Source organism: Medicago sativa, chromosome 1 (genome assembly GCF_051527215.1).
Source record: "Medicago sativa cultivar Bolivia chromosome 1, Bolivia_mono, whole genome shotgun sequence".
Taxonomy (NCBI): domain Eukaryota; kingdom Viridiplantae; phylum Streptophyta; class Magnoliopsida; order Fabales; family Fabaceae; genus Medicago; species Medicago sativa.
The window spans coordinates 93,029,090-93,054,045 of record NC_140749.1 but is presented as its reverse complement, the minus strand read 5'-3'; the positions used below and the strand labels follow the sequence as shown (position 1 = coordinate 93,054,045).

Sequence of the window (24,956 nt, the reverse complement as noted above, 5' to 3'; positions counted from 1 at the left end):
ACCCCTTAAAAGGGTCGAACATCATACATTGCATTAATAAGAAGTGTTCAGAACTCTCCTTATAACATTCACTTAATTATTAAATGAAATCTATATAGGTTCCACCATTTAAGAACTCTCTCGCTAAACTATAACACATTGATTTCACTCAATAAATGAGTGAGTTGTTATAGTGTACCTAGCACTCCTCTTGTGTTGATACATGAAACTCCCTCATAACACATGCATATTAACTCATGCAAATTATGAGAATATATGATCCCCTATGTACCTCTCAATAAGAGAATGTCACCAACCTCGTTTAGCTTCTCCAAAGGAAGTCTTCCTCGATCAATAATAAATCCAAGACGATCAAATGACGAAAAGGGCTGCCTAAATCTTTTTTTTGTTTTGTTTTAATGACTCTTTTTTCTGCTCAATGTCCATAATTTCATTTTTAAATTCGTGCCCATGTCACATTCCCAATAATCATTTCCATAAATGAAATAAAGGTTTACTTCTTTTAAAAGAAAAAAGAAAATGGAGACGATGATAGTTATGATTATTCTGAACAACCATAATTAGTCTGATTCCTCCCGCCATACCTGACCACTATAATGCCAGTCATTCCATTAAAATAAGACAATCAAGAGAACTGATTCCCAAAGTTACATGTTGCAATTAAAACGAAGGATCTAGATATACAACAAAGCAAGCAGAGACTATCTCCTCATACTGGTAATGCTATTAAAATAAGGAACAATAGTGCTCTCAACTTGTACAAATTTTCTTCAATTTGGAAGGAATAATTGTTCATTCTCCCTACAAGTTGCTCCCAGAAGCAGATACCTCTGTACTGCAAACAGGGCAAACCTGCAGACAAAGAACCGAGTGTTATATCACAACTTTCCAGTGCAAATAACTCAACAATCTCTTCAAGACAGGATAATTTACGAATTTTTGACGCATGTTACTATTAGATTTTGTAAATGAGACAATCTAAACTAGTAGGGAACCAGAGATTTATATCATAATATATAGCAAGTAAAAAGAGAAGTTCAATAGAATGGCAGAGTATTAAAAACGTCTTCTGAACGATGTGGTACAATCATCGATACTTCAGTAGAAGTGGTCCTGCACCTGACTTGTTTTTTCTGTTGGTTGAGATGGGGTAGCCTGGGCTTATAATTTTATTTACATTTAAGGCCAAAAGGGATTCTACAAAGGAGGCAGCCAAGTGATAAAACCTTATTGACCCCTTATAATTTTCTGTTGGTTGAGTTGGTTTCTTAACAGCCAAAAAACCTTCATTTTTTATAAATGGCATCCTTGAATTCTGTCATTGTTCAATTATTCTAATGCCCATTTTCTGGACTAGTGATCCTTCAAGATCTTTCACTTGTTAGACTTTTTTATTCAATTTCTTATGTCATATCCTTAATATTCAACTTTTGATCAAGGCTAAAGTTCCCTCCAAAGTTAAAGCTACTCTACAACAACAACAACAACAACAACCAAGCCTTATCCCACTAAGTGGGGTTGGCTACGCCATAGTGTTCTATCAAAAACCATATTTGGTCCAACTCACTGACCTCTAAATCTTTTCTAATGGTTTCTCGAATGGTTTTCTTAGGTCTTCCTCTACCTCTTTTAACCTGACTCTCCTCCATTTGATCTACTCTTCTTACATTTAGTGAAGCATGTAGTACCATCTAGCCCTTAAGTGCTCAGCGCATAAATAATATGTAATGGATGAAATCAATATCTACCATACATGTGAAATGTTTCAAAATCCACACTAATTTCTTAAATATCTCGAAAGAATATCAAATGCACAGCTTTAAAAGTTAAGAAAATAAGTAGATTTGAAACATGGCAATTGGTTCCGAGAGAACTGTTAGTGTATGTTACGATATTGTAAAAGAAATAATGAATAGAAAAATCAAGACTAGCAAATAGTGAAGATATTTAACATTGGGTCTAAAGAAGCTAACATAATATGCAAAACTATGCAAATTAAATGAATAGCAAGATGATATTGTTTGGGCAGAAAGGGTCTACAAAACAGACTAAATCAAAAGTATTAGGAACTGAGGAGTGATAAAGGTTTGAGTGACAAGGATTTCACGGGCGCAACTCCCCCCACTAACAAAATAATAGTAACTAACAACTAATATCACTTTCCATTTTTTAAAAATGGTATTAGGAACTGGATAACAACACCTACAAAAATTCTTGAACTTGATGCATTACCTAGCAAACTAAAGCCTTGAGAAGCATCAGATTGATACTACGATATGTTCCAAATTATATCTATGTAGCACGAATTTAGAATGAAAGCGAAAGGTATTAAGTAGGACAGAAAATGATATACAGTGGAATCCAAGTTCTACTCAAGGCATTTTAAGAACTTTACTAGCAGAACAACACTAACAACGCAAAAGAACATTTATGCATCATTTAACTGATTAAGGCATAGAAGCATTATTCAACCAGATGCCGATAAGCTCGTTTAGAAAGGACCCAACGGACCGACTCAAAACTTACACTAGGAACTTGCACTAAGACACACGAATACAGCTAAATGTAAATGATTGGGAGGGGCAGAGGAACACATTGTCATGAATGAACATACCTTGTTTATTTTCAACCAGTTGTTAATGCACTCGGGATGGTACAGATGCTTGCATGAAAGAACTGTCAAGGACTCATCATCCTCATAGTCTACCCGGCAAATGACACACCTAACATGGACACAAAAATCAGGCACCACAGTATATATTGTTGTGATCACAGCTGAATATAGAAGGAGCAGTTTTCACATACGAATCATTGCTCCCAAGTTGATCACTCCCCGTCTTATAGTTGACTGAAGGTAAACAGGCAATAGTATCAGTTGAAAGACCTCTGCTCTCAGTTCCAACTACCTCACCCAGTGCCAATAGTTCCTAAAATAATTAAAACATGAGACAGAAACCGACAGAGAGTAGGACGCACAACACAAACTTTGATATTGTTCAAATTTACCTCATACGAAAGTTCATCTGGATCAACATCCTCCCAAGCATCCTGCAGAATTAGGTCACAATAAGTACTTATAGATTTGAGTTAACTTAAGAGTAGTAAATGCGTAGTATGAGTTAATTCTACAATCCAAAAAAAGTGTATATCAATCCAGCTAGATGATTCTGTTATTACAACATATTACCATAAAAATTATGAAGAGAATCTGCAAGAGAAATTTTGACTTTAAATGGAAGAAATTAAGATAATTAGTTGGTCCAAAGATTTTGTTATTACTATTAATACGGGCTCAAACTTCATTTTACAATATTTTCTAATAACCTGTTTTCAAACATCAAATTGAGGTCATAGTAATATTTTATCTTCAGGTGTTTGACACGTGTCTGTAGGGAACCAGATTAATCAACAGAACAGATTAGTGCTTCTGTTGCAGCATGGGTGGCACCCACTACGAGATACAATTATTTACAGTCTCGCACAACTTCACACATAATCTTATACATTCTCAATCATCTATTTTTTTGTCAGGGTCGACATCGACAAGGTATATGACCAAAATACTCTATAATGCATACATAAATCCTCACCACCTGAGCTTGTTTTTGGGGTTGCATTAAGCCTAAATTCTAATATAGTACTTAAGTGAATCATATATCTGCTATTGGGCTGCCCGCACATGTATGTTACTAGAGCCTATCCTAGTATCCTACATCTGCTATAAGGTTGGAAACATTGCTCAAATCTTTACTCACACAACACCACTACTCTGGTATGTTGATTGTTCACGTGTCCCTTCCCTACTCCTTTTTCAATTTCCAAGAAAGTCGTCTTAGTGGGAAAAGGGTCCGCGCGGCTCTCTATCTCTATTTTGTAGCACACCCTTCTAGTTTCTTTGTTTTTTTGGGTCTGAGTCCTCATTTTTTTTCAACCTGGCAAGCCTCTATTCTCTTGGTATTTTGATCTGACTATGCCTCTATTCTCTTGGCATTTTGATCTGACTGTTTTTCTTTTTTACTTCATTAGTCAGCCTCCCCTCACATCCTCTGCAGGCTCGGCCTACAGGGGCCTACGGCCTGGCCTGTTTTGGCCTGGCCTGTTTAGTAGATAGGCCTAGGCTTAGGCTTTTTAGAAAGCCTGTTTAGTTAAATAGGCCAGGCTTAGGCTTCTAGAAAAGCCTATTAAGCCTAATAGGCCGGCCTATTAATACTTATTTGTTAAAAAAAAAATTATATTAAAATAATTGCATACATTAAAAATATAAACATCTTTTTCTCTATCTATTAGTCCGTTAATAGGCTTTGTTGTTATAGGCTTTTAAGTAGGCTTTAATCTAGTTAAAATTTACTTGTAGTGAAATAGGCTTTTAAGTAGGCTTTAAGGCCTGTTTAGCCTATTTAGTAGGCCAAATGAACTATTTGATGGCCTCAATGTGAAGTAGGCCTGTAAGTAGGCTTTCAGGCCAGTCCAGGCTTTTAAACAGGCCAGGTCAGGCCAAAAAAAACGGCCTATGATAGGCCATAGGCCAGGCTCAGGCTTGTAATTTTTTTCGTAGGCCAGGCTAAGGCATATCAAAGTCTGGCCTGGACTGGCCTATTCCCACCCCGCCTCCAGCTATGACATCATCCACTCAGAGGCTTAAACGTAATTGACTCCTTGACACTTGTTATTGATGTTTGTGTTAAGGTTAGGACTATGTTTCTTATAATTAATTATGAAATGTATTTATAGAAATTATTTAACTCATATCTAGTCTTCAGTATAGTGATTATTCCACTATCTGCTATCCTGCCATAATAATTTTGAGGTCGTCTACTTTGTGCTGTTATCCAGGATGGATCACTATGAAAGAACACATGCTTGTGCAACCCTAGTGACTCATGCTCAGCAATACATAACTTTTGCACGAACATTAAATATCTTCTTGACCTTCATAAGGGGAACAATAAAAACGAAATACACTAGAATCTCGAATAAACCATTAGATTTTTCCAATCACGGTATTTGCAATAAAGATGCCTAATAAAACATCCTCAAATACAACACAGGAATCATTCGATAAAAGAGTAATGGCACACACGTTCTGTCAAACACTATTGAACACTTGCTTAAACATTGGTCCACGTCATCTTTATTAAAACATATTGTAACTGGCAACCGGCTGTCTTTTTATTACATATTGTAACTGGCAACCGGCTGTCTTTTTATTAAAAAAATAAATGAAAATCTTCTAATCAACTTTGTCTTCACTGAGCATTCTCTCAACGCCCCAAATGACCGAATCAATGTTTACAGGCATGGCGGCAACCGCCATCACCTTCAAGCTTGCCTAAATATTGGAAAGCGAAGAAGAGGAGGTTTGATCCTTTGCACTGTTCATAGATTGTAGATCACAAATCTTCTAAAATTCATTAGGGTGTTGAAGCACAGAACACACGGAGAGAAATTGATGTTTGAGCGCATTTAATCAGGTTGGGTGTGTCTTTGTTGCAGAAATAAAGAGAGAGTCAAATAACCATTTTTTTAAGAAAATCAAAGAACTCATTTTTAATACTTAAGATGAAATAACTTGTTTTTAATATGTAATAAAGAACCAGCATTGTGTGCTTGGTTTGTTCATGTGGTAGTTGTGTTTGAGTAGGAGATTTAACAGCGAAGGAGATCTTTTTATTTGCTTCAATGAAATTTGCTTCAGAAAAAGAATAGTTTAGATCTGCAACTAATCTGTTTTTCTAAGAGGTTTTAATAAAAAGTAAAAGCTGCGTATCTAAACAGGCATAGCCGGTTGGCAAGTAAAAGGCTTTTAAAAAGTGATGACATGGACCCGTGTTTACCCAAGTGTTCAAAAGCGTTTAACAGAACGTGTGTGCATAGCATTGCTCTTCGATAAAATCTTACGTAGATTTCATCTTGTATTTATCAAGTGCAGTGGATATAAACGAAATAAGCTAAATGATACTAATAAAGTTTCAAAGAGAATGTTAATATTACGATAATATTTTAATAGGACCACATTATGTCTACAGCCAAAGAAAATATCTACTTTAAACTATTATTTTCCTAATAACCATGAAATATACCCGTTACTCAAAAAAAAAAATATTCCCCTAATTATATGGTATTGACATTGAGATTTCACGTCTTTCAAATGTTTCGTTTTCCAAATTGCATGGGAGTGTAAATGTACGAAGATTAGTCCATGAGTGTGCGTGCGTGAATGCACAATAACGCAAAAAAATAAAGACATTTACCTGAGAGTTAGCAGCATGCTCCTCCATGTCCTCAGCGTCCTCTGTAATTGAAAACGAAACTAGAGATTCTAACTATATAATTTGAAAAAAGTACGACAAAATTCCACCGAATTTACACTCACAGCAAAGAAAACTTACGATCATGTATCCCAGCAAGAGCAAGCAGTCTAGCTGCCATTTCCCTCTCTTCAGCCTCCTGCAATGCTCTTGCATAGGCTTCATCACTTGAAAACAACTCCGGGTCATATTCAATGATGGGATTATTCTCACGGTCTCCAACACTAGCATGATCATGGACGTCAAATGCGTCTTCGTCTTCATCTTCATAATCCTCCTCATTGTCATCGTCTTCATCATCATCCTCGTCATCTACATCAGTGCCGTCATGTAGATCATCAAAATCATCTCCATCGTCATGCAAATAGCTCCCACCCTCCCAACTTCCATAATCGCTTCCATCATTATTCATTCTCAGCATCATGTACGCCCTTTCCTATTCAATTACAAAATGAAACAAAAGCTTCAATTATTTGTGAACCATAACTTTCATTCTCAGCATCAAACTTACATAGTTCCCTTGGTTTTTCAGTATAAATACACACCCAAAATGCTACGAAAATAAGTTAATGCACAATAACTTCCATTCCTTATCTTATATAATTCAGTCCCTCAATTATCACTTGCTCTCCTTCTTATAGTGTAGATATGCATTCAAATTGAAGTGCTACTTTGTTATAAATAAAATTCAAATTCAATAAATAAAAAGGAAGCACATAACCATGTTTAGTATTTGCTTAACAGATATATAACTTGAAGCTAGGAAAGCTATTACCCTAACTCATGACTAATATAGGGTTTAAGCAATTTAAAGCATAATTAGGGTACAGATAATTGTTATTTATAATAATCTGGTGTCAGTTTTGAAGTTATTCAAAATTGAATGAATCCTAAAACTTGCAATTCACTTCATTATCGTAATTTTCTCAACAAACACAAAGTTATTAAAATAAAATAAAAATAATTGAGTGATAGAATAAGAAGAAGATGGGAACCTGCTCTTGAAGGGTTCGAGCGAGGGCGAGGTCAGCATCGACTTGGCTGAGATTAGTGAAAGGAGTTCTGGAAGGTTGTTGAGCATTGGTTTCAGATCCAGTTTGTTGTTGTTCCGCTTCGTGTTCATCGTTTTCTTCTAGTTTTTCTGGTAGGTTTTCGACGCTATTCAAATTGGAATGTTCTTCTTCTTCTTCGCGGATGTGATTGTTGGATTTGACTCCTCCTCCGCCTGAACCTACTTTGGCCGTGCCGTTGTTGGTGGCGGTGGTGTCGTTCTCCATTGGAATTAGGAATTGGGAAGAAGAAAAAGAGACTGAACGAATATGAATAGAGGGAAGAAAAAGTAGAATGATCGAATCGAGAATCAATTTCACGGAATATTATATATATTTATATTTATATTTATATTTATATTTATATTTATATTTATATTTATATTTATATTTATATTTATATTTATATTTATATTTATATTTATATTTATATTTATATTTATATTTATATATGATTTATGATTATTGTTTCTGTTTAAAAAAAAGATAATGGTGAACGGTGATGACCGTAAAAAAAAGGACAAAAAGGAGAAAACGGCAACGAAATCAAAATCAATTTCAAAGAGAAGAGGTCTGCTAAAACAGTCTGGGAGTGGGGTCCTCTAATTTAGACGCTCCGATTCGAAACGACCGTTCATTTCTGTGGGTCCCACGCAAGATGGACGGCCTCCTTTTACGCTTGCGGAGAAAAATGTAACTTATTGAGTTTATCAACTTAATTTCTAGAGACCCAATATAGAATTAGATAAGAATATTCTGTAAAAATACTGCTAGATACAATATGTCAGTATGATATCGTATTTTTAGTACACATCTCATAGTCATAAGATTTTGTCAAAAAAAATATCTCATAGTAATAAGATAAGATATAGTATATCATAATTAAATGACAAGATTATTCTTGTAAACAATTACGCATATTTTAAAAATTAATTTTGATCTTGTCAAAAAAATTAATTTTGATATTTTTTTAATTTATAGATTAAAAAATACTAAAAATGAAACAAATTACTCACTTAAAAAAATTGTTGATATATTTTTTAGTGGAAATGATAGTTTTATTGTATATCCTTTCAAAAAATTAATTCTATATCCTTTCAAAAAAAAAATCTATATAAGTTTTTTTTTGAAGGAATAATTCTATGTAAATGGAAGCTAAACAAATATGTGATATTCTCACAAAAAATAACAAAGATGTGATGTATATTTTTTTTAAATGATGTGATAAATATTACATTTAAATGACAAAACCACTCTTGTAAGAAAAATGTTTAGTTTATTTAAATATTTAAATTAATATTTGAAAAAATTATAGTTTTTCACGTTAGTTTTATTTTAAATTATTCTAATTTCAATAAATTAAATGTAAGTATTTTATTTTAATTTAACATGGAATAATTTTTTTTTTTAGGGAAACATGGAATACTTTTTTAAATTTGTTATATGTAATTTTTGTTAGGCTTCAATTTTTTATATTTTATATGGATAAAAGTCATTGTTCATACTTGACCAAAAAAAAAAAGGCCATTGTTCATAAGTCTCGAAACATATATCTATCTATAGAGGAAAAATTGAAAAGTGGGCAGACTCTTTCGTGTACGGTTTGCAAATGATCATCAATTATGTTGTAAATAGTTATAAGATATTAAACTATGCCCTTGTATAAAGAGATGTAATGGTTTCACCCATTATGAATCATTAAACTAAGCAATATGGATGTTGAAACTGAAGTTTATACCATATTATAAGGGAATTTACAAGTAATTGTCGATTTTCGTTGAATATTATTTTCTACAAATTTGCATTTAGCAACATAATTTTTTCTAAGTTTATATTTTAGTACTATCTATGTCTAAAAATATTTGAAGTTATTAGTGGAAAACAACCTACAATCTAATATTGGATAAATCAAATCAAAGGTTGTTGAGATTAATCACAAAGACGCTACTCTTAAAAACATTTGTAATCAAGCTTTAATGTGAAATGGGATAACATCAAAGCATATAGATTATTATGTGCGTAGACCAACGATCACGTCTCACGTATCATGGATAAAAAGTTGTTCAGTCTTCACATAGATATAAATAGTAGGAGTAATATTTATATAGGAATGACCTGTCATGAGAACGCTGAATAGAACATTATGTAAAAGTCACAAGTCATTGTCACAGTGATAAGTAGTGTAATCCACCATTCGACTTGAAACCATTGTGCACCCTAAACGTAGGAGTCGGGTGTTGGTCTATATTAAGGGCAACTTCATTGGGTACTTTGTTGTCGTACAAATGTCGTCCATAACACGATAACTGTAAAGTCTATTGATGGATTTTCGACAAATCATGTGGAGGGACACGAGTGACCTTGACAGAAGTTACCCCTCCTACATGACGGGAGAATTGTTTAAGGGACCAATATTGAATTGGACAAGGGTGACATATTATGCCTTGTGATCAATACAGGCACGAGGACAAATGGGTAATAATGCAAAAAATCTTTATAACGTGCCTTGTGATCAGTATAAACACGAGGACAAAGGGATAACAATGCACAATATCTTTATTGTAACATCCCAATATTTTCTACATGTTGTTTTTATAATTTTCTTGATTTTCTCTACTTAATTAATCATTTTGGTGTGACAATGATAAAATAATTGTAATTGTTTCCATTATTTATTAATTATTTTGATGAGTTATTTTTATTGATGAGTCTATTTTATATTTGTTTATTTGATGATTTATTATCATTTCAATTATTTAATTTAAGGAAGAAAAAAAAAAGAGTTTGTAGTAACTAAGTTTGATTTAATCATCTGAGATGAGCCAAATTAGGTTTTACCAAGTCATACACGTGGAACATGCATTCCTTTAGTTAACCTACATTCAAGCCACTCCAAAGTCAAAATCGGTGACCATAGATCATGACTCATGAGGATTTCTCTCAATTTATGCATGATCTGCACTTTTATAGCTAAGTTGTTATATGCTAGCCTATTAATTGTCTAACTAATGCCTGCTGATACTGATTACTTGCCCCACGTTCCATCTTTGATTTTCAGTTCTCTCACCACCAGTCATCTTCCACTAACTTAAATTACACAAGCATTATATTCTTCTCAAATTTCGTTGAATCGGTTCTGTTATTTAATCATACAAGTTATACCATATATCTCATATAATTCTTTGCATCAAGTTTCTTCCCTTATTTAAATACCCGACCACTATTACTTATCCTAATTGCTTCAATTGGAACCTCCATCCATAGCCTTATACATCCATAAATTTAACTATCTCCTAACCTAATTTTGCTGTATAGGTATTAGTCTCTCATGTGCAATACATCACGCTTTAGAAAAAGAATAACCAAACCCTCCCAATTATCTACAATAGTCACCTACCGATATCTACGTCCACCCTTTATAGCCTTCAACACATTCGAGAAACATGTTTTGTGTTGTTTTCCTGGTCGATTGAATTTGAGTTAGCGGAGCGAAGAATGATGCGTATAAATTTAGAGGTTATTCGGCTAGGAAGGAGAGCATCTAAGGTAAGGGCTCTAGTCTTGACCATGATCTAAATGAAAATGATAGGTTATGATGTTGAATTTGATATGCTTCTTGATTCGATGGTTGAGTGAAAGGATTTATTATGTTTTTATTAATTTCCTTGTAGTTGATAGTTATAAGAATTGATGAGTTGCAATTTTGTTAAAGTATGTGTTTTGATGAATGTGTAAATATTGATGATTGCTTATTTGTGAAATGAAAAATGTTGTTGAGTTAGAATGATTCTCTGTTGTGTATGTGATTTAGAAGTTGTGTGTAAGTTATTATTTTATGTGGTTTACGTGTCAAAAGAATAAAGAAAGAAAGAGTGCATAGCATGCATATCATTGCATTTGATGGATTCTTAAGTGTCAAATGGGGCGATTCGATTCAATGGAATATTAAGTGCCAAAAAGGGCGATTATCAAGTGCCAAATTGGGGCGATTCAATGGAATATTAAGTGCCAAGAAGGGCGATTATTATATTGTTTTATCAAGTGCCAAATGGGGCGATTCAATGGATTTTAAGTGCCAAATGGGGCGATTATTATTATATGCCAAATGGGGCGATTAAAACTATTATGCCAATTGGGGCGATATCCGGATCATGGTCTATTTGCATTTCATGCATTTGCATCAACATTGAGTATTGAGTCTTGTGTTTGTTCTTATAGTATATTTTAGAGTGATGAATATTTTAAATTAAAAAGAAATGTTTTAGCACGACTCTTAGATGATGGTTGTATATTCTTATTTGATGTCTTAATTTATTATTGATTTTATTTCATGGGTGTTGAAGACTAACCCTTACAACCAACATTTTAGGTACCAAAGAAGAGATGATGTGTGCTTGACGTTTTCTTGAAGCGTGTTCGCGGGGAAACAAATTTGGGTTTTTCTGAATTGTAATTTAAATTAGTCTAACTATTTTTGTAAAAGAAAGAAATATAAGTAATGTTTTGGATTAAAAATCCAAGACGTTACATTTATCGCATAAAGGTTTTGTCAAATCACTTGACATTCCTGTCATTTGGATAGCAGTGATGTGTTGCTGGATACTATTCACTATTTATAATATTAAATAGGATTTAATATTATTGACAACGTTACGAGAACCTACACAGTCACACACGAAAGGACAATTAAACGAGAGAAATATGTAAGACTTATTACAAGGGATACGTTTAGTAAGTGAAACTAAACAGTCAATTTGTCGACAAATAGGTATCGGTCTCGCACCAGCCCAATATCACATAACTTGCTGAGTACACGGAGAGTTATATAATATAAAACTCGTGTAGAAGCAGGTGACATCGAAAACCTGATACCACTTCAGAAACCCTAGATTTTTGAAATGGTAAAACTGCCCCTCTCTCTAAGCCTTCATCTCGTAGCAACCAACACTGTGAGTGGAGGAGACTGTTTATGTGGACTGAGTGGAGACATTGCCGATTGTTTTGGATAACAAGTTGATGGTTTCAAATCTGTGAACCCAATCCGTTCAAAAAAATGTTTTTTTTTTATCTTCTATAATATCGTCTAAGACTTTTATGTGTCAATCTTAAAATGTTTTACGTATATTTAAGTGTTAACATTTTAAATACTTATGTTTTTTTTTATTTTTTTAAAAAGAAAATACTAAAGTTTAATCTAAGAGTTTAATTAGAATACTCTGACAGTGTAAAGTTACTTTGCACTATCAATCAATTAAAATCATTCTTTAAGACACACCAGCTTAAGTTAAAAAAAGAAAGAATCAAGAAAAATCTAGAGTAATAATTACCACCACTACATGTTTAAGTTTTTATCTTCAAAATGCTACTTCTTCCTTTCACCTTTCACGGCAAAGTGTTTTTTTTTTCTTTCTTTTCTCTAATTTTGTTGGACCATTGTTAAAATAATAGATAGGGGATCATTATATATGGGTGTGAGAGCATGATAGAAATAATCTTGATCGAGAAGTTTCTGACTTGATGCTGTCATTTTGTGCTACAACCTTATGCTTTTTTCGGTTATTTCTTTATGGTGACCAAGCTCGATTTTTCAATGAAGAGATTCAAATTGATCTAAAGCATTCTAAGACCAGAAGTGTTACCATAATAACTGTGAAGAGAATATTGAAATGTATCAATTAACCATTATAAAATTAAGCATGAAAGGTGAAAGGAGCAAATGGTTATGAAAATCAAAAAGAGATTAAATAAAACTAGTAAAAAAATTGTACCAAAAAAAAAAAAACTAGTAAAAAAACTAAACGTGAATTGATGGCAATTATTACTCCAGATTTTTTTCTTGATTCTTTCTTTTTTGAACTTAGACTGATGTGTCTAAAATAATGATTTTAATTGGTCGACAGCGTAAAGTAACTTTACACTGTCACAATATTCTAATTAAACTCTTAATCTAAATGTTAGAATTTTCATCAAATTTAATATCATTTAATTATTACTCCCTCCGTTTCTTTTTATAAGTAAATTTTACTTTTTAGGTTCATTCAATTAATGATGCATGTGGTTCATAATATAGACCACATGCATCATTAATTGAATGAACCTAAAAAGTAAAATTTACTTATAAAAAGAAACGGAGGGAGTATATATTAATTTTTTAAAAGAAAAGTTATGTTTAACGACTCATAAACCCAAACCAACCCGCTCATCAGATTGATTCAAGGGTTAATATGTCTTTACCCCCCTGTAATATAGGCGAGTTCCGGTTTTCCCCCTGTAAAAAAGATTCTTTCGATTCCAACCCTGTAATATAAAGATTCCGTCGAAAACCCCCCTGAGCACATTTGAGACCCCCCAGCTGATGACGTGGCATGACGTGGCGCGCTGAGTCACCCTTGTCTGATGACGTGGCATGACGTGGCTTGCTGACTGTATAATTAATTTTATTTTTTATTTTTTTATAGGGTACACGTGGCATTTGTAATATTTTTATTTCTTTACCCCCCTGTAATTTAGGCGAGTTCCAGTTTTACCCCCTGTAAAAATTTTAAAAATAAAAAATAAAATCTGGAAAATTTAAAAAATATTTATTTTTTTAAAAAAAATGCTGGAAAATTAATAAAAATTGAAAATAATTAAAAAATACAAAAAAAATTTAAAAAAATTAAAAATCTGGAAAAAAAATGCTGGAACGATTTTTGGGTCCTCCAAATCTTTATCACTAAAGTTTGGATTTTTTTTGAAATTTAGAAGATATTTAAAAATACTGGAATTTAATTTTCAAAATAAAAAAGTTTAGATTTTTTTGCGAAGTTCAAAAGACAATGGAAGAGCAACTTGAGGTACTCACTTTTTAAATTTTAATGTCTCTTAAATAAGACACTTTTTAAATTTTTTTTAAGTAAAAAGAAAAATACATTAAAAAAAAAAGAGAGAGATACAGAGACTGGGGGGACATAAAACCTAACCCAATTAAAACCCAAAACGGGCATACATCATTATAAATCAGACCAAGCGAAACAGTCCTAAAATATCCTAACAAAAATTCACTAATCATGAGCATAACATAGCGAACCCGCGTACGGGGACGAAACCAGATTACAAAAAAAATATGAATAGTGAACATTTGCCAAAAACAATTAGGATTTATATTTAGCGAATGGATTGATTTCAGTATTTTAGCCAAAAACAATTAGGATTTATATTTAGCCAAAAACAATTAGGATTTATATTTCGCAAAAAATCTAAACTTTTTTATTTTGAAAATTAAATTTCAGTATTTTTAAATATCTTCTAAATTTAAAAAAAATCCAAACTTTTTTACAATTTTTTAAATTTCGAAAAAAATCTAAATGTCTTTTCTGCTTTTTTATTTTATTTTTCGAAAAAAATAATCTGATTTTTTGTTATTATTAAAATTTAAAATAAAATCAATCTTTTATTTTTTTTTAAAAAAAATCTGATTTTTTGTTATTTTTAAAAGATTTTCAGTTTTTAATTTTTATTATCAAAATGATTTAATGATGTGGTATGTATATACACACATGTCATGCGAAATTTTTTTTCCAGATTTTTTATTTTTTTAATTTTTTTTGTATTTTTTAATTATTTTCAATTTTTATTAATTTTCCAGAATTTTTTTAAAAAAATAATTTTTTTTTGAAAATTTTCCAGATTTTATTTTTTATTTTTAAAATTTTTACAGGGGGTAAAACTGTAACTCGCTTAAATTACAGGGGGTAAAGAAATAAAAATATTACAAATGCCACGTGTACCCTTTAAAAAAAATAAAAAATAAAATTAATTATACAGTCAGCAAGCCACGTCAGCAGACAAGGGTGACTCAGCGCGCCACGTCATGCCACGTCATCAGCTGGGGGGTCTCAAATGTGCTCAGGGGGGTTTTCGACGGAATCTTTATATTACAGGGTTGGAATCGAAAGAATCTTTTTTACAGGGGGGAAAACCGGAACTCGCCTATATTACAGGGGGTAAAGACATATTAACCCTTGATTCAATTTGGATTTGACATGAAAAAAAAAAAAAAAGGATTTTTTATCTCACTTCAGCCAATTAAGTTTGACCGGATCAAATAACAAGTTGAACCAAAACCGTCCCAACCTAATCCATGAAATCCCCTACAAGTGGGTATAGGTTTGATATTGACTCTTGTTCTTGTATGAGTTTCAAGGGGAAAAACAAATTTTATTAGTCCTATTTTGAAAAAAATTTATGAGTCTCCTTCACGGTCATGATCTCAAACTCTTGTTAAGTCTCACAAACTAACACCACCCAACTCGGTGCCATTTCCAGATTCATACAATCACCCCAGCCCGTGGCTTTGCCTCGTTCGTATTTCACACCTTCACCAGCGGCGAACAACAACTTACTCCAAGCACGTACTTATTCGTTGTGGTGTGGGCCCCATAGAGACACTATCGTCTCTACTTCTCTGCATTCCAAACGTTACAAATTGGCCATTTCTCCTTTACGCTCTCTACAAGGTTTCTCTCTTCGCAACTTCTATTCTAACAATCACAACGTTGTTGTTGTTCAGTGTTATTACTGTGTTGCTTTTTATTTTTTAAAATGGGCACGTATACATATATTTGAATCACTGGTTGAGCATCTGCTTGCCAACTGTTTGATGAAATGACTGAAACAAATTTGACAGCATTTGAATCAATTCAGATGCATTACTACATTGAACCTTTTAAGTTTTAACTACAGCTTTGCATGTAATTTTGTTGCTTAGAAAATTATAGATGATTGCATAAAACAAGTTAGAGAATGAAGCATATTACATGTTTGATTAAATGTCTCAACATTATTCCCGCTCAATTTAAATGAAAACTACACAAAGACGAACTGCCATTATATTGTAATTTGTTCTATTGATTTGTTTCACTTTATGTTTAGTCTGGCTTGGGCCATCACTATCGTTATTATATCATAATTTGACTTCCTGTTTATGTTGCATTTGCTAGGTGTTACTCGGATGATACATACACTAAAAGTGTTGGACTTGTGGGTGTGACAAGATAGATATACCTGTAAATGCTTGGTGTGTCACCGTTGTGTAAAACTGCAAATACAAATGGAACTCTGCTCAGCCTCCTTGATAAATGTAAATCAATGCTTGAACTGAAGAAACTTCATGCTATTGGGATTTCTTATGGTTTATCTCATGAAGACTCATTTATATTCAAAATTCTTTCTTTTTCTGCTCTATCCAATTCAGGCGACATTGATTATTCCTACAGGGTTTTCTCCCAGATTTCCTGTCCAACAATTTTTAGCTGGAATATAATCATCAGAGGCTATTCAAATAGCAAAAATCCAATCCATTCCCTGTCTATTTTTCTAAAGATGTTGCGGCATGGGGTTGCACCAGACTACTTAACATACCCATTTCTCGTGAAGGCCTCAGCACGCCTTTCAAAACAGGAAAGTGGTGTATCTGTGCATGCCCAAATTATAAAAACCGGGCATGAGTCTGATCGATTTATCCAGAATTCTTTGATTCACATGTATGCTTCTTGTGGGAATATCATGTGGGCTCATAAAGTATTTGAGAGTATGCAGGGGAAAAATTTGGTTTCATGGAATTCCATGTTGGACGGCTATGCTAAGTGTGGAGAAATGGCCATGGCTCAGAAAGTTTTTGAGTCTATGCAAGAGAGGGATGTTCGGTCATGGAGCTCTTTGATTGATGGTTATGTGAAGGCTGGGGAGTACAGGGAAGCTATGGCTGTCTTTGAAAAGATGCGGGCTGTTGGTCCCAAAGCCAATGAAGTGACTATGGTCAGTGTCTTGTCTGCCTGTGCACACCTTGGTGCTCTACAAAAGGGAAGGATGATGCACCAGTACATTATTGACAATGTTTTACCAATGACAATGGTCTTACAAACTTCTCTGGTGGACATGTATGCTAAATGCGGGGCAATAGAGGAGGCTTTGTTTGTTTTTCGCGGCGTCTCAAAGAGTCAAACCGACGTGTTCATTTGGAACGCAATGATTGGTGGTCTTGCTACACATGGGTTAGTGGAAGAATCTCTTAAATTGTTTAAGGAAATGCAAATGGCTGGTATCCGGTCTGATGAGATTACATACCTCTGCCTGTTGGCTGCCTGTGCCCATGGAGGACTAGTTAAAGAAGCATGGAACTTCTTTGAGAGCCTTGTAAAACATGGCATGACACCTACAAGTGAGCACTATGCTTGCATGGTAGATGTGCTGGCGCGTGCAGGTCAATTAACCACCGCATACCAATTTATATGTCAAATACCCATAGAACCAACGGTTTCCATGTTAGGTGCTATTTTTAGCGGGTGCATTAACCATAGAAATTTTGATCTTGCAGAAACTGTTGGCAGGAAGCTTATTGAGCTAGATCCAAACAATGATGGAAGATATATTGGCCTGTCAAATGTTTATGCAGTTGTCAAACGTTGGGATGATTCAAAAAGCATGAGAGAAGCCATGGAGAGAAGAGGGGTGAAAAAATCACCCGGGTTTAGTTTTGTTGAAATATCTGGGATCGATCATAGATTTATTGCTCATGATAAAACACACCCTGATTCAGATGAAACTTATTCTATGCTACATCTTGTTGTCTGTCAAATGAAACATGGTTGTCCCCAAGACAATAAGGAGGATAATTTGTTGAATGATACATCAATTGAAGATGATTTGATTCTCTTTTGAGTAGACTGCATCAATGTTTGTAGCAGTTAACATTTGTTGTGGAAGAGTTATTGCACAGGACCTGGATCTCAATGTAAGTTATCAAAATACTTGTGTTTTGCGTTCAAGTGAATGTCTTCATATTTTACTGCAGTTTAGAAATCCATGCAACACGTCGGTTACAGGCTTACAACTCACGGAATGTAACTACCGTTACATATTGTGAAAACAAATTTGTGCACTCTAATTAGTAATAAACTAATAACTAGATAAAAGCCTTGAAAACCCTGATGGTTCTGGAATTGTTGGCAGTTTGTTGACCATGTTTATTACATGTTTTTATGGACACAAAATTGAGTCAATAATTTCTATATGGGAAATGCTAACAAGTGCCCTTAAGGCATTTGTTAAGAAGCTTAAAGAAGAAATTTTGATGCATTCAACATATTGAAACTTGAAAAAGTAACTTTTTCTACATAAAACTTACCAATTATTTCTAATTTAGAATCCTTAACAAGTGCCCTTAGGGCACTTGTTAGCAAGACCCTTTCTATTATATTTAAGATTTACATAAAAGAAAATCAGCCTCTTTCCTACCAGAAACTGATGGTAATCAATGGAAATAGTGGTTCTTATTATTTCAGATTATTTCTAATGTGGTAGAAAATACTCCCTCCGTTTCAAAATGAATGTCGCTTTAGCCAAAAAAAATTGTTTCAAAATGAATGTCACTTTCAGTTTCCAATGCAATAATAACATTTTCTTTTCAATTGTACCCTCCAATTAATACTCTGCACACTACTTCCAAAGTATTACTTTTAAAACTAACCAATAGTTAATAAGGATAATTTGGTAAAATAATCATTCTCTTTCTTTTAATCATTGCATTTCTTAATATATGTGTAAACACCTAAAACGACACTCATTTTGAAACGGAGGGAGTATATTAGTTGAAACTGATAGGCATCCATTGCTTTGATTCTCGGCCTTTCACACCAGCATACTCAAAAAGGTATTGATAGGAGAATAACTATGACTTGCAGATATTGTTAGTCGCCTATATCCTAACATCACAAATCTGATGTCGATGTCTTTAGTTCTGTTGGAGATGTTTGTGTGATTTGATAGAATCTACGAAAGGATTGCAGCCAAAATAATCATAAGGTATTGATGAGGGCTGTCCATTATGCTTTTGAATGAATATATTCAAAATACCTTATACGGTCAGTGGTTATACCATTCCACAGGCTTTTGTGAAACAACTTTTGTATAGCACAGTTTTTCAAGATACATGAAAAGTAAATGAAGCATTTATCTTAGGGTCGTGCTAACTTGGGGCACAAGTTAAAGATCTAAAAATGGAATTAAAACATAAGTTTTGACTTAAAAAAATAAAATTATAAACTTTTCAAAATAATGAATACACAATTTCCAAGATTATGTTTCTATATTTGGCTTCTTAACTTGTGTTTGTGTCTTAAGGTCCCAAGTTAGCATTTCCCTTTATTTTATTATTACTTTTCTATATCTTAGAGGATAATTTTGACTACCCCTTGCATTACAGAGTATAGTATAACTATTTATTCATGTTGTGATTGGTGGATTTGTCATTGACATTCTACGTCTTGATTTGCTTGTGTATCCTTCATGACACATTGCTCTCCCTCCATGCTCTTTCCCCATAAAAGAATATACATGCCAACAATAACCAATGCAGATCCTGCAATACTGCTTATAGTAGATAGGGATACATTAGGTGCAATGGAATAAATAAAAGGTATGGGAATCTTAGAAAAGTGAAAACAAAATGGAAAAAGAAATCAACCTTCCTAAGTATATTTCCTCCTTTAGTATAGAGAAATCAAGGACAGCCACAAATAGCTGTAAAAGAGGGGTAAATGCTGCAGTAAAAACTGGACCCCTTTGTTTGACGCACCATGACATTGCCACATAGCACAAGCCTGACCCCACTATTCCCTGGGATCAAATAAATCAAAAATTTGAATTCTAAAGTTTCTATATTATGACATGAGCTTAACAGATAGTTTTGAAAAGGATTTGGATTTGCTGCAGTCACAAATTCACGCACTCAACACAGGGGTGGCTGTTGAATCAAGATCGGTCGATGCACAAAGCAAACAAATTTGATTTTTTTTAAAACTCTAAAATACCAAGCTTGAAATATGACTGGCCAATTTTGATCCAACAACCTCAATGTGTTGACTAACTGATTGCGTGAGAATTTTTATTGTAGCAAATTTGGATCCTTTTGAAAATATTCTACAAGATGTATCTATGTCATCGAAAAGAGCGTACTTACAGCATATATTAAACACATTATTTCTATCTTTCCTTTGATGATCCATGAGGCGTTGTTTCTCTTGATGACCAAAGTTAATATTGTTGATTGAATAGCAGCAAAAAGTGACAAAATAGCAGTGCCAGAGTATTGACATGGATACTTTTTGCTAATCTTTTCTTGCATAACAAACCATGAAGACCACAAGAGGCTACCTACAGTCAGAAGTATTGAACCTGTAATCCATTTCTCAAACTTTGCAGCTGGTGGTACACTTGTATATATATTTGCTACATGTTGAGACTGCGGGTTGTTAAAGGAAATTCCTTTATAAAGGGCTAATAACAAAACTCCACCAATGCACACAATAGTTCCCAAGATTTTGGCTTTACCACTCTTGCTTTTCATGTTCACCTTCTCTATCCTAGAAAATTTTTAAACCAAAAGGTAAATAAATAAAAGTTATTGTAGTTATATTCCACAATCAAGTAATTACGGACATGTATATATCTTTTTGTTTAACTAACTTACCCAAATGGAAGTGACATGATGAACGTAAATACAGGCACCATGTTGAGGAATGCACAAGAGAATGTGGCAGATGTATACTCAAGTCCTAGAAGAAACAAGTATTGGGGGAGTGTTACTCTGAAAAAGTTTAGTCAATAACTACAGTTATGACAGTTAAAAAAATATTAGTACAGAACTAGAATTTTGTTCTATGGTCCCAAGAATTCATACCCGATAAGAGCAGAGAGAAAAAGGAGACATATTATGTGAGCCTCCGGTTTGTGTTTCCTGTAAAAAGTGCAAAACTGTTTTATATTGTACTAGTATTTTGTATAGTTAGTTCTAGAATAAATTAACCTCAAGTTTATTACATGACTGTGGAATAAACACTTGTGTAAGTTATTTTTATATTTTATGATGAAATAAGGTTAATTGTTTTCATTTAATTAGGAAGTTGTTTTCATAAACTATTCTTAAAACTTGTTGAGATAAGTTTGAAAATAAATTTTAGACGAGTTGTAAACATTTTTTGGTGCTTATGCCAAACATAAATGATCTGTTTGGATTAAGCTTATTTATCTACTGTATAAGCACTTGTTAAACTGGTGGGAGAGTTTATGGAGACAACTTATGATATGTCCCTAAGCTCTCTAGAATAGCTTATGAGTTATATAAAAATTGTTTGACTTTAATTGATCATTTATTATTGAAATAGCTTATAAATAAGCAAGCACTTAATTAACTAACAACGTCCAAATAAGGGCAAATGTTATTAAAAAAAAAATAACAAGACCAAACAAATTATGAATAAGTCGTACAAAACGCTTAATTAGGGATTTGTACCTTTCATAGAACCATGCAATAGGTGCCATGAAGATAAATGAAATAGCCTGTCGATATGTTACAATGGACATGTAGTCAATTCCTTCATTGAGAACCATTTTAAGAAGTACATTGACAAAAGCAAGAGCTAAGTTCACTAGAATCAAGACTGCAACTGGCTTGCACAATTCATGACAGTTCATTGACATCATGAATCTTTCCTTTTCAATTTTGTGATTTGTTGTTAAGTTTTGAAAGGAATGGTGTGAAGACTGTGTGTGGTCTTCTTCAATATATAGAGGAAGTAACCTCATATGAGAGTGGAACAAACATGATGATATATTCCTTCATCACATGAGCACCTCCATTTAGCACTCCAGTGTTCAACATTTACTTGCTTTTTCTCTCATGGAGAAAACGCAAATATTAGAATTTGGATTTCGTCTAACTAATCTCATACAAAATCGGCTTATACAAAATCGGCTTATAAAGTGATAATTGCTACATTTATAAAAAGACCTTTAAGTCTTATCTCATCACCTCCATTTAGCACTCCAGTGTTCAACATTTACTTGCTTTTTCTCTCATGGAGAAAACGCAAATATTAGAATTTGGATTTCGTCTAACTAATCTCATACAAAATCGGCTTATGAAGTGAAAATTGCTACATTTATAAAAAGACCTTTATGTCTTATCTCATCACCTCCATTTAGCACTCCAGTGTTCAACATTTACTTGCTTTTTCTCTCACGGAGAAAACGCAAATATTAGAATTTGGATTTCGTCTAACTAATCTCATACAAAATCGGCTTATAAAGTGATAATTGCTACATTTATAAAAAGACCTTTAAGTCTTATCTCATCTATGTGAGTCTCTTAACACCCCTCACACACCTCAAACTTGACATTTGGAGTCTGGCCCGAGTGGTCTAATAGCAGGCAGGACACCTGATAGTGAGTAGTCCAATTTATCTTGATCCAGTCTCTGATAAAGGGCAACCCGGTGCATTGAAGCTCCTGCATATGCAGGGTTTGGGAAGGGGTCCCACCAATTGGTGTATTGTACACAACCTTACCCTGTTTTTACACAAGAGGCTGTTTCCAAGACTTCCAAGACTTGAACCCGTGACCTTACGGTCACATGACAACAACTTTACCAGTTGCGCCAAGGTTAACCCTCTGATCCAGTCTCTGATATCATCTTAAAATTTAAGTCGAGTCTAAATAAACTCTTTCAAAATCAAGTTGTAAACTGAGAATTGTCTCCACTTATAAAGTCATTTTAAGACCTTACCTTATTCAGCGTGAGACTATTAACCATTGGACGAAGCAATATTCATTCATTATCATCGATTGACACTAGCCTAATGATATTTGGCGACATTCTACAGTTCTTTTGCAATATTTTTTTCATTCCTTTCCCATTCCCTTACTTGAATTAAGATCAGTGAAATAAAGTGATGATAAAATCACGTTTTACATGTTGTCTTGCTAGATTGATTTCAGAATAATCGTTTCTTTAAATGGAATTGGTTTCTTTTGTGAATGAATATATCTAAATTAATAAAAAAATATGATACAATTCTTAGAACCATTAGCTTCTTATTCTTTTGATAAAATTTCTAAGTGGCTGTGACTTGTAAGCATCATTAGAAAGTAGAGACACATATGACATTGTCTCCAATTCCTTTTGATAGTTGGGAATCTGTTTTATATTATTTATTAGTTTTATATTACTGGCAAGAACAAGATATCAAATCTTGGCAAAAGATAGAAGCTAGTAGAAAGTTGAAAGGTGCTCTTTGAATGGAATGCAAATAACTGGCATGGAAAATATGGTTAAATGTACTAGTTTCATCATATATGGTCAAATATATAGCGAGAGTACTTTGAGTTTGATATTCTGGGAATCCGATTTGTGCTTGGATTTTCACAAGATTTTAAAAATAAAAATGGACACTCCTTCCATTATGGTAGGGACAATGCATAGTATATGCAAGGTCCGGGGTTTAAACCCCGGCCGCCGCCACCAAAAAAGACCTCTCATTTTCGTAAAACAAAAGGAGTAAGCATATCTCATTTTACTTTTTTTTGAAATGGATATCTCATTTTACTTTTAAAATTCAAATGTCTACTATTGAGAAAGGAATTCAAAGTAAATCCCTGAATCATCGAAAAGAAATTTGGAAAGATACCGAAAAATTTGGAGGAAAATCTCGAAAGATCGGGAGAAGTAAAGATTTATTTTTTAATATAACAGCAAATGATGAAGATTTTGGAAAGAGTAAATGGGAGGGATGTTTTCTCCCTTTTATAGGTTTCGGAAAATTCAAATCAAGAGCTAGGATCTAATGAAATTTGAAGGGCACAATCCAACATCTGGGAGCACCCCGAAAATTGAATACTTGAATAACACTAGGGCGTGTGGTTCTCAACTTCGAGATGCGTGCAAAGTACGCATGTGGCACATCGGGAGTAGAAATTGAAGAAACATCTCGTCGGACCCTTTCAAGTCACATCATCATAAATGTCAACTACCTCTACTCACGATACAAATGTCGTCAAGAAGTGCTGCTCGAATCCAGCGTTCACGACACAAACAGCAAGAAGGCGTGGAACTATTGTGCACTACACAAATCCAAACCATCTTCAACATCACAAGCTTACAAATGCGAGAGGCGACATCATCGAGAACGAACCCTGAAACAAGTCCATCACGTCTTAAAGATACATTTTTCATTCACCCAATTTTCGCACACAATCCACCTCTTTCACATATTGACTGAAATATTGAAGTGTTAACGTGCATGCAGACACAATTCTCCTCCACCGAAGCTTACTCTCCTCCACATCAGAGCACCCCGAACCACCGCGACAACAACCATAGTTCTTGGAGATCTACCACTCCATTTTTCTGATCTTCACCAGACACAACACACATAAATCTCCAAAGAAGATTTTCTTATAGATAAAATTTTGAATAAAAGAACGATTCTACAATTTAAGGAAAAAAAACTCTAGTATCGGTAAAAGTTACAAAAATTATATTCATGCCACGTCAACATTATGCACAATCATATGTCTGGAGGTTTCAAAATGTAAAAATCTTCATATCACAAGGAGAAGTTTTTTTTTTATTTTTTTACAGGGGGTAAACCAAAACTCACCTAAATGGTAGGGGGTAAACATTAACCAAAACTCGCTCGGTAGAGGGTAAATATTATTTAACCCTACTATAAATTAAGTAATCGATCAATTTTGTTTCAAATCAAGAGTGAATAATAGACT

General features: G+C 33.6%; 3 protein-coding genes and 1 long non-coding RNA gene across 26 annotated transcripts; 2 read left to right on the top strand and 2 right to left on the bottom strand.

Annotated features, from left to right (window-relative positions):
- Positions 1-585: 585 nt before the first annotated feature.
- LOC146959264 (E3 ubiquitin ligase BIG BROTHER-related-like) lies at positions 586-7,663 on the bottom strand. Of its 2 annotated transcripts, none has more exons than XM_085740825.1 (7): positions 7,304-7,663; positions 6,390-6,744; positions 6,252-6,310; positions 3,007-3,048; positions 2,806-2,927; positions 2,615-2,723; positions 586-852 (listed from the first exon to the last, which is right to left on the bottom strand). In XM_085740825.1, the coding sequence occupies exons 1-7, from the start codon at positions 7,583-7,585 to the stop codon at positions 802-804; spliced, it is 1,020 nt and encodes a 339-aa protein (XP_085596951.1). In that variant the 5' UTR covers positions 7,586-7,663; the 3' UTR covers positions 586-801. The 2 variants fall into 2 exon arrangements, with proteins under 2 accessions (XP_085596951.1, XP_085596952.1); XM_085740826.1 differs by having other exon boundaries at positions 6,252-6,292.
- Positions 7,664-10,380: 2,717 nt separating this feature from the next.
- LOC146959263 (uncharacterized) lies at positions 10,381-11,941 on the top strand. Its single transcript, XR_015022965.1, has 2 exons — positions 10,381-10,903; positions 11,727-11,941. It is a non-coding gene; the product is annotated as an uncharacterized LOC146959263 (long non-coding RNA).
- Positions 11,942-15,512: 3,571 nt separating this feature from the next.
- Positions 15,513-21,292, top strand: LOC146959262 (Pentatricopeptide repeat (PPR) superfamily protein). Of its 22 annotated transcripts, none has more exons than XR_015024859.1 (6): positions 15,513-15,855; positions 16,339-17,600; positions 17,715-18,131; positions 19,081-19,201; positions 20,537-20,783; positions 20,902-21,292. XR_015024859.1 is itself a non-coding variant. In XM_085740820.1 (3 exons), the coding sequence occupies exons 2-3, from the start codon at positions 16,409-16,411 to the stop codon at positions 18,056-18,058; spliced, it is 1,536 nt and encodes a 511-aa protein (XP_085596946.1). In that variant the 5' UTR covers positions 15,513-15,855; positions 16,339-16,408; the 3' UTR covers positions 18,059-18,270. The 22 variants fall into 22 exon arrangements, 4 of the variants coding, with proteins under 4 accessions (XP_085596946.1, XP_085596948.1, XP_085596947.1 ...); XR_015024857.1 differs by having other exon boundaries at positions 20,456-20,783; XR_015024864.1 differs by lacking the exon at positions 20,902-21,292 and having other exon boundaries at positions 16,339-16,478; positions 16,615-17,600; positions 20,456-20,592.
- On the bottom strand, positions 19,243-21,929 carry LOC146959261 (WAT1-related protein At3g30340-like). The gene is made up of 6 exons (XM_085740824.1): positions 21,690-21,929; positions 21,078-21,134; positions 20,868-20,984; positions 20,358-20,760; positions 19,863-20,014; positions 19,243-19,765 (listed from the first exon to the last, which is right to left on the bottom strand). The coding sequence occupies exons 1-6, from the start codon at positions 21,878-21,880 to the stop codon at positions 19,645-19,647; spliced, it is 1,041 nt and encodes a 346-aa protein (XP_085596950.1). The 5' UTR covers positions 21,881-21,929; the 3' UTR covers positions 19,243-19,644.
- Between the last annotated feature and the right edge of the window lie 3,027 nt (positions 21,930-24,956).

Coding starts and splice junctions, on each gene's coding strand:
- LOC146959262 (XM_085740819.1), top strand. CDS start 16,409: ATGCTTGGTGTGTCACCGTTGTGTAAAACTGCAAATACAAATGGAACT.
- LOC146959261 (XM_085740824.1), bottom strand. CDS start 21,880: ATGATGTCAATGAACTGTCATGAATTGTGCAAGCCAGTTGCAGTCTTG. Junction 21,135..21,689: donor ATTGCATGGTTCTATGAAAG/GTACAAATCCCT, acceptor CACTTTTTACAG/GAAACACAAACCGGAGGCTC. Junction 19,766..19,862: donor GAGGAAATATACTTAGGAAG/GTTGATTTCTTT, acceptor TACTATAAGCAG/TATTGCAGGATCTGCATTGG.
- LOC146959264 (XM_085740825.1), bottom strand. CDS start 7,585: ATGGAGAACGACACCACCGCCACCAACAACGGCACGGCCAAAGTAGGT. Junction 6,311..6,389: donor TCTTGCTGGGATACATGATC/GTAAGTTTTCTT, acceptor TAGAATCTCTAG/TTTCGTTTTCAATTACAGAG. Junction 3,049..6,251: donor AGCATGCTGCTAACTCTCAG/GTAAATGTCTTT, acceptor CTAATTCTGCAG/GATGCTTGGGAGGATGTTGA.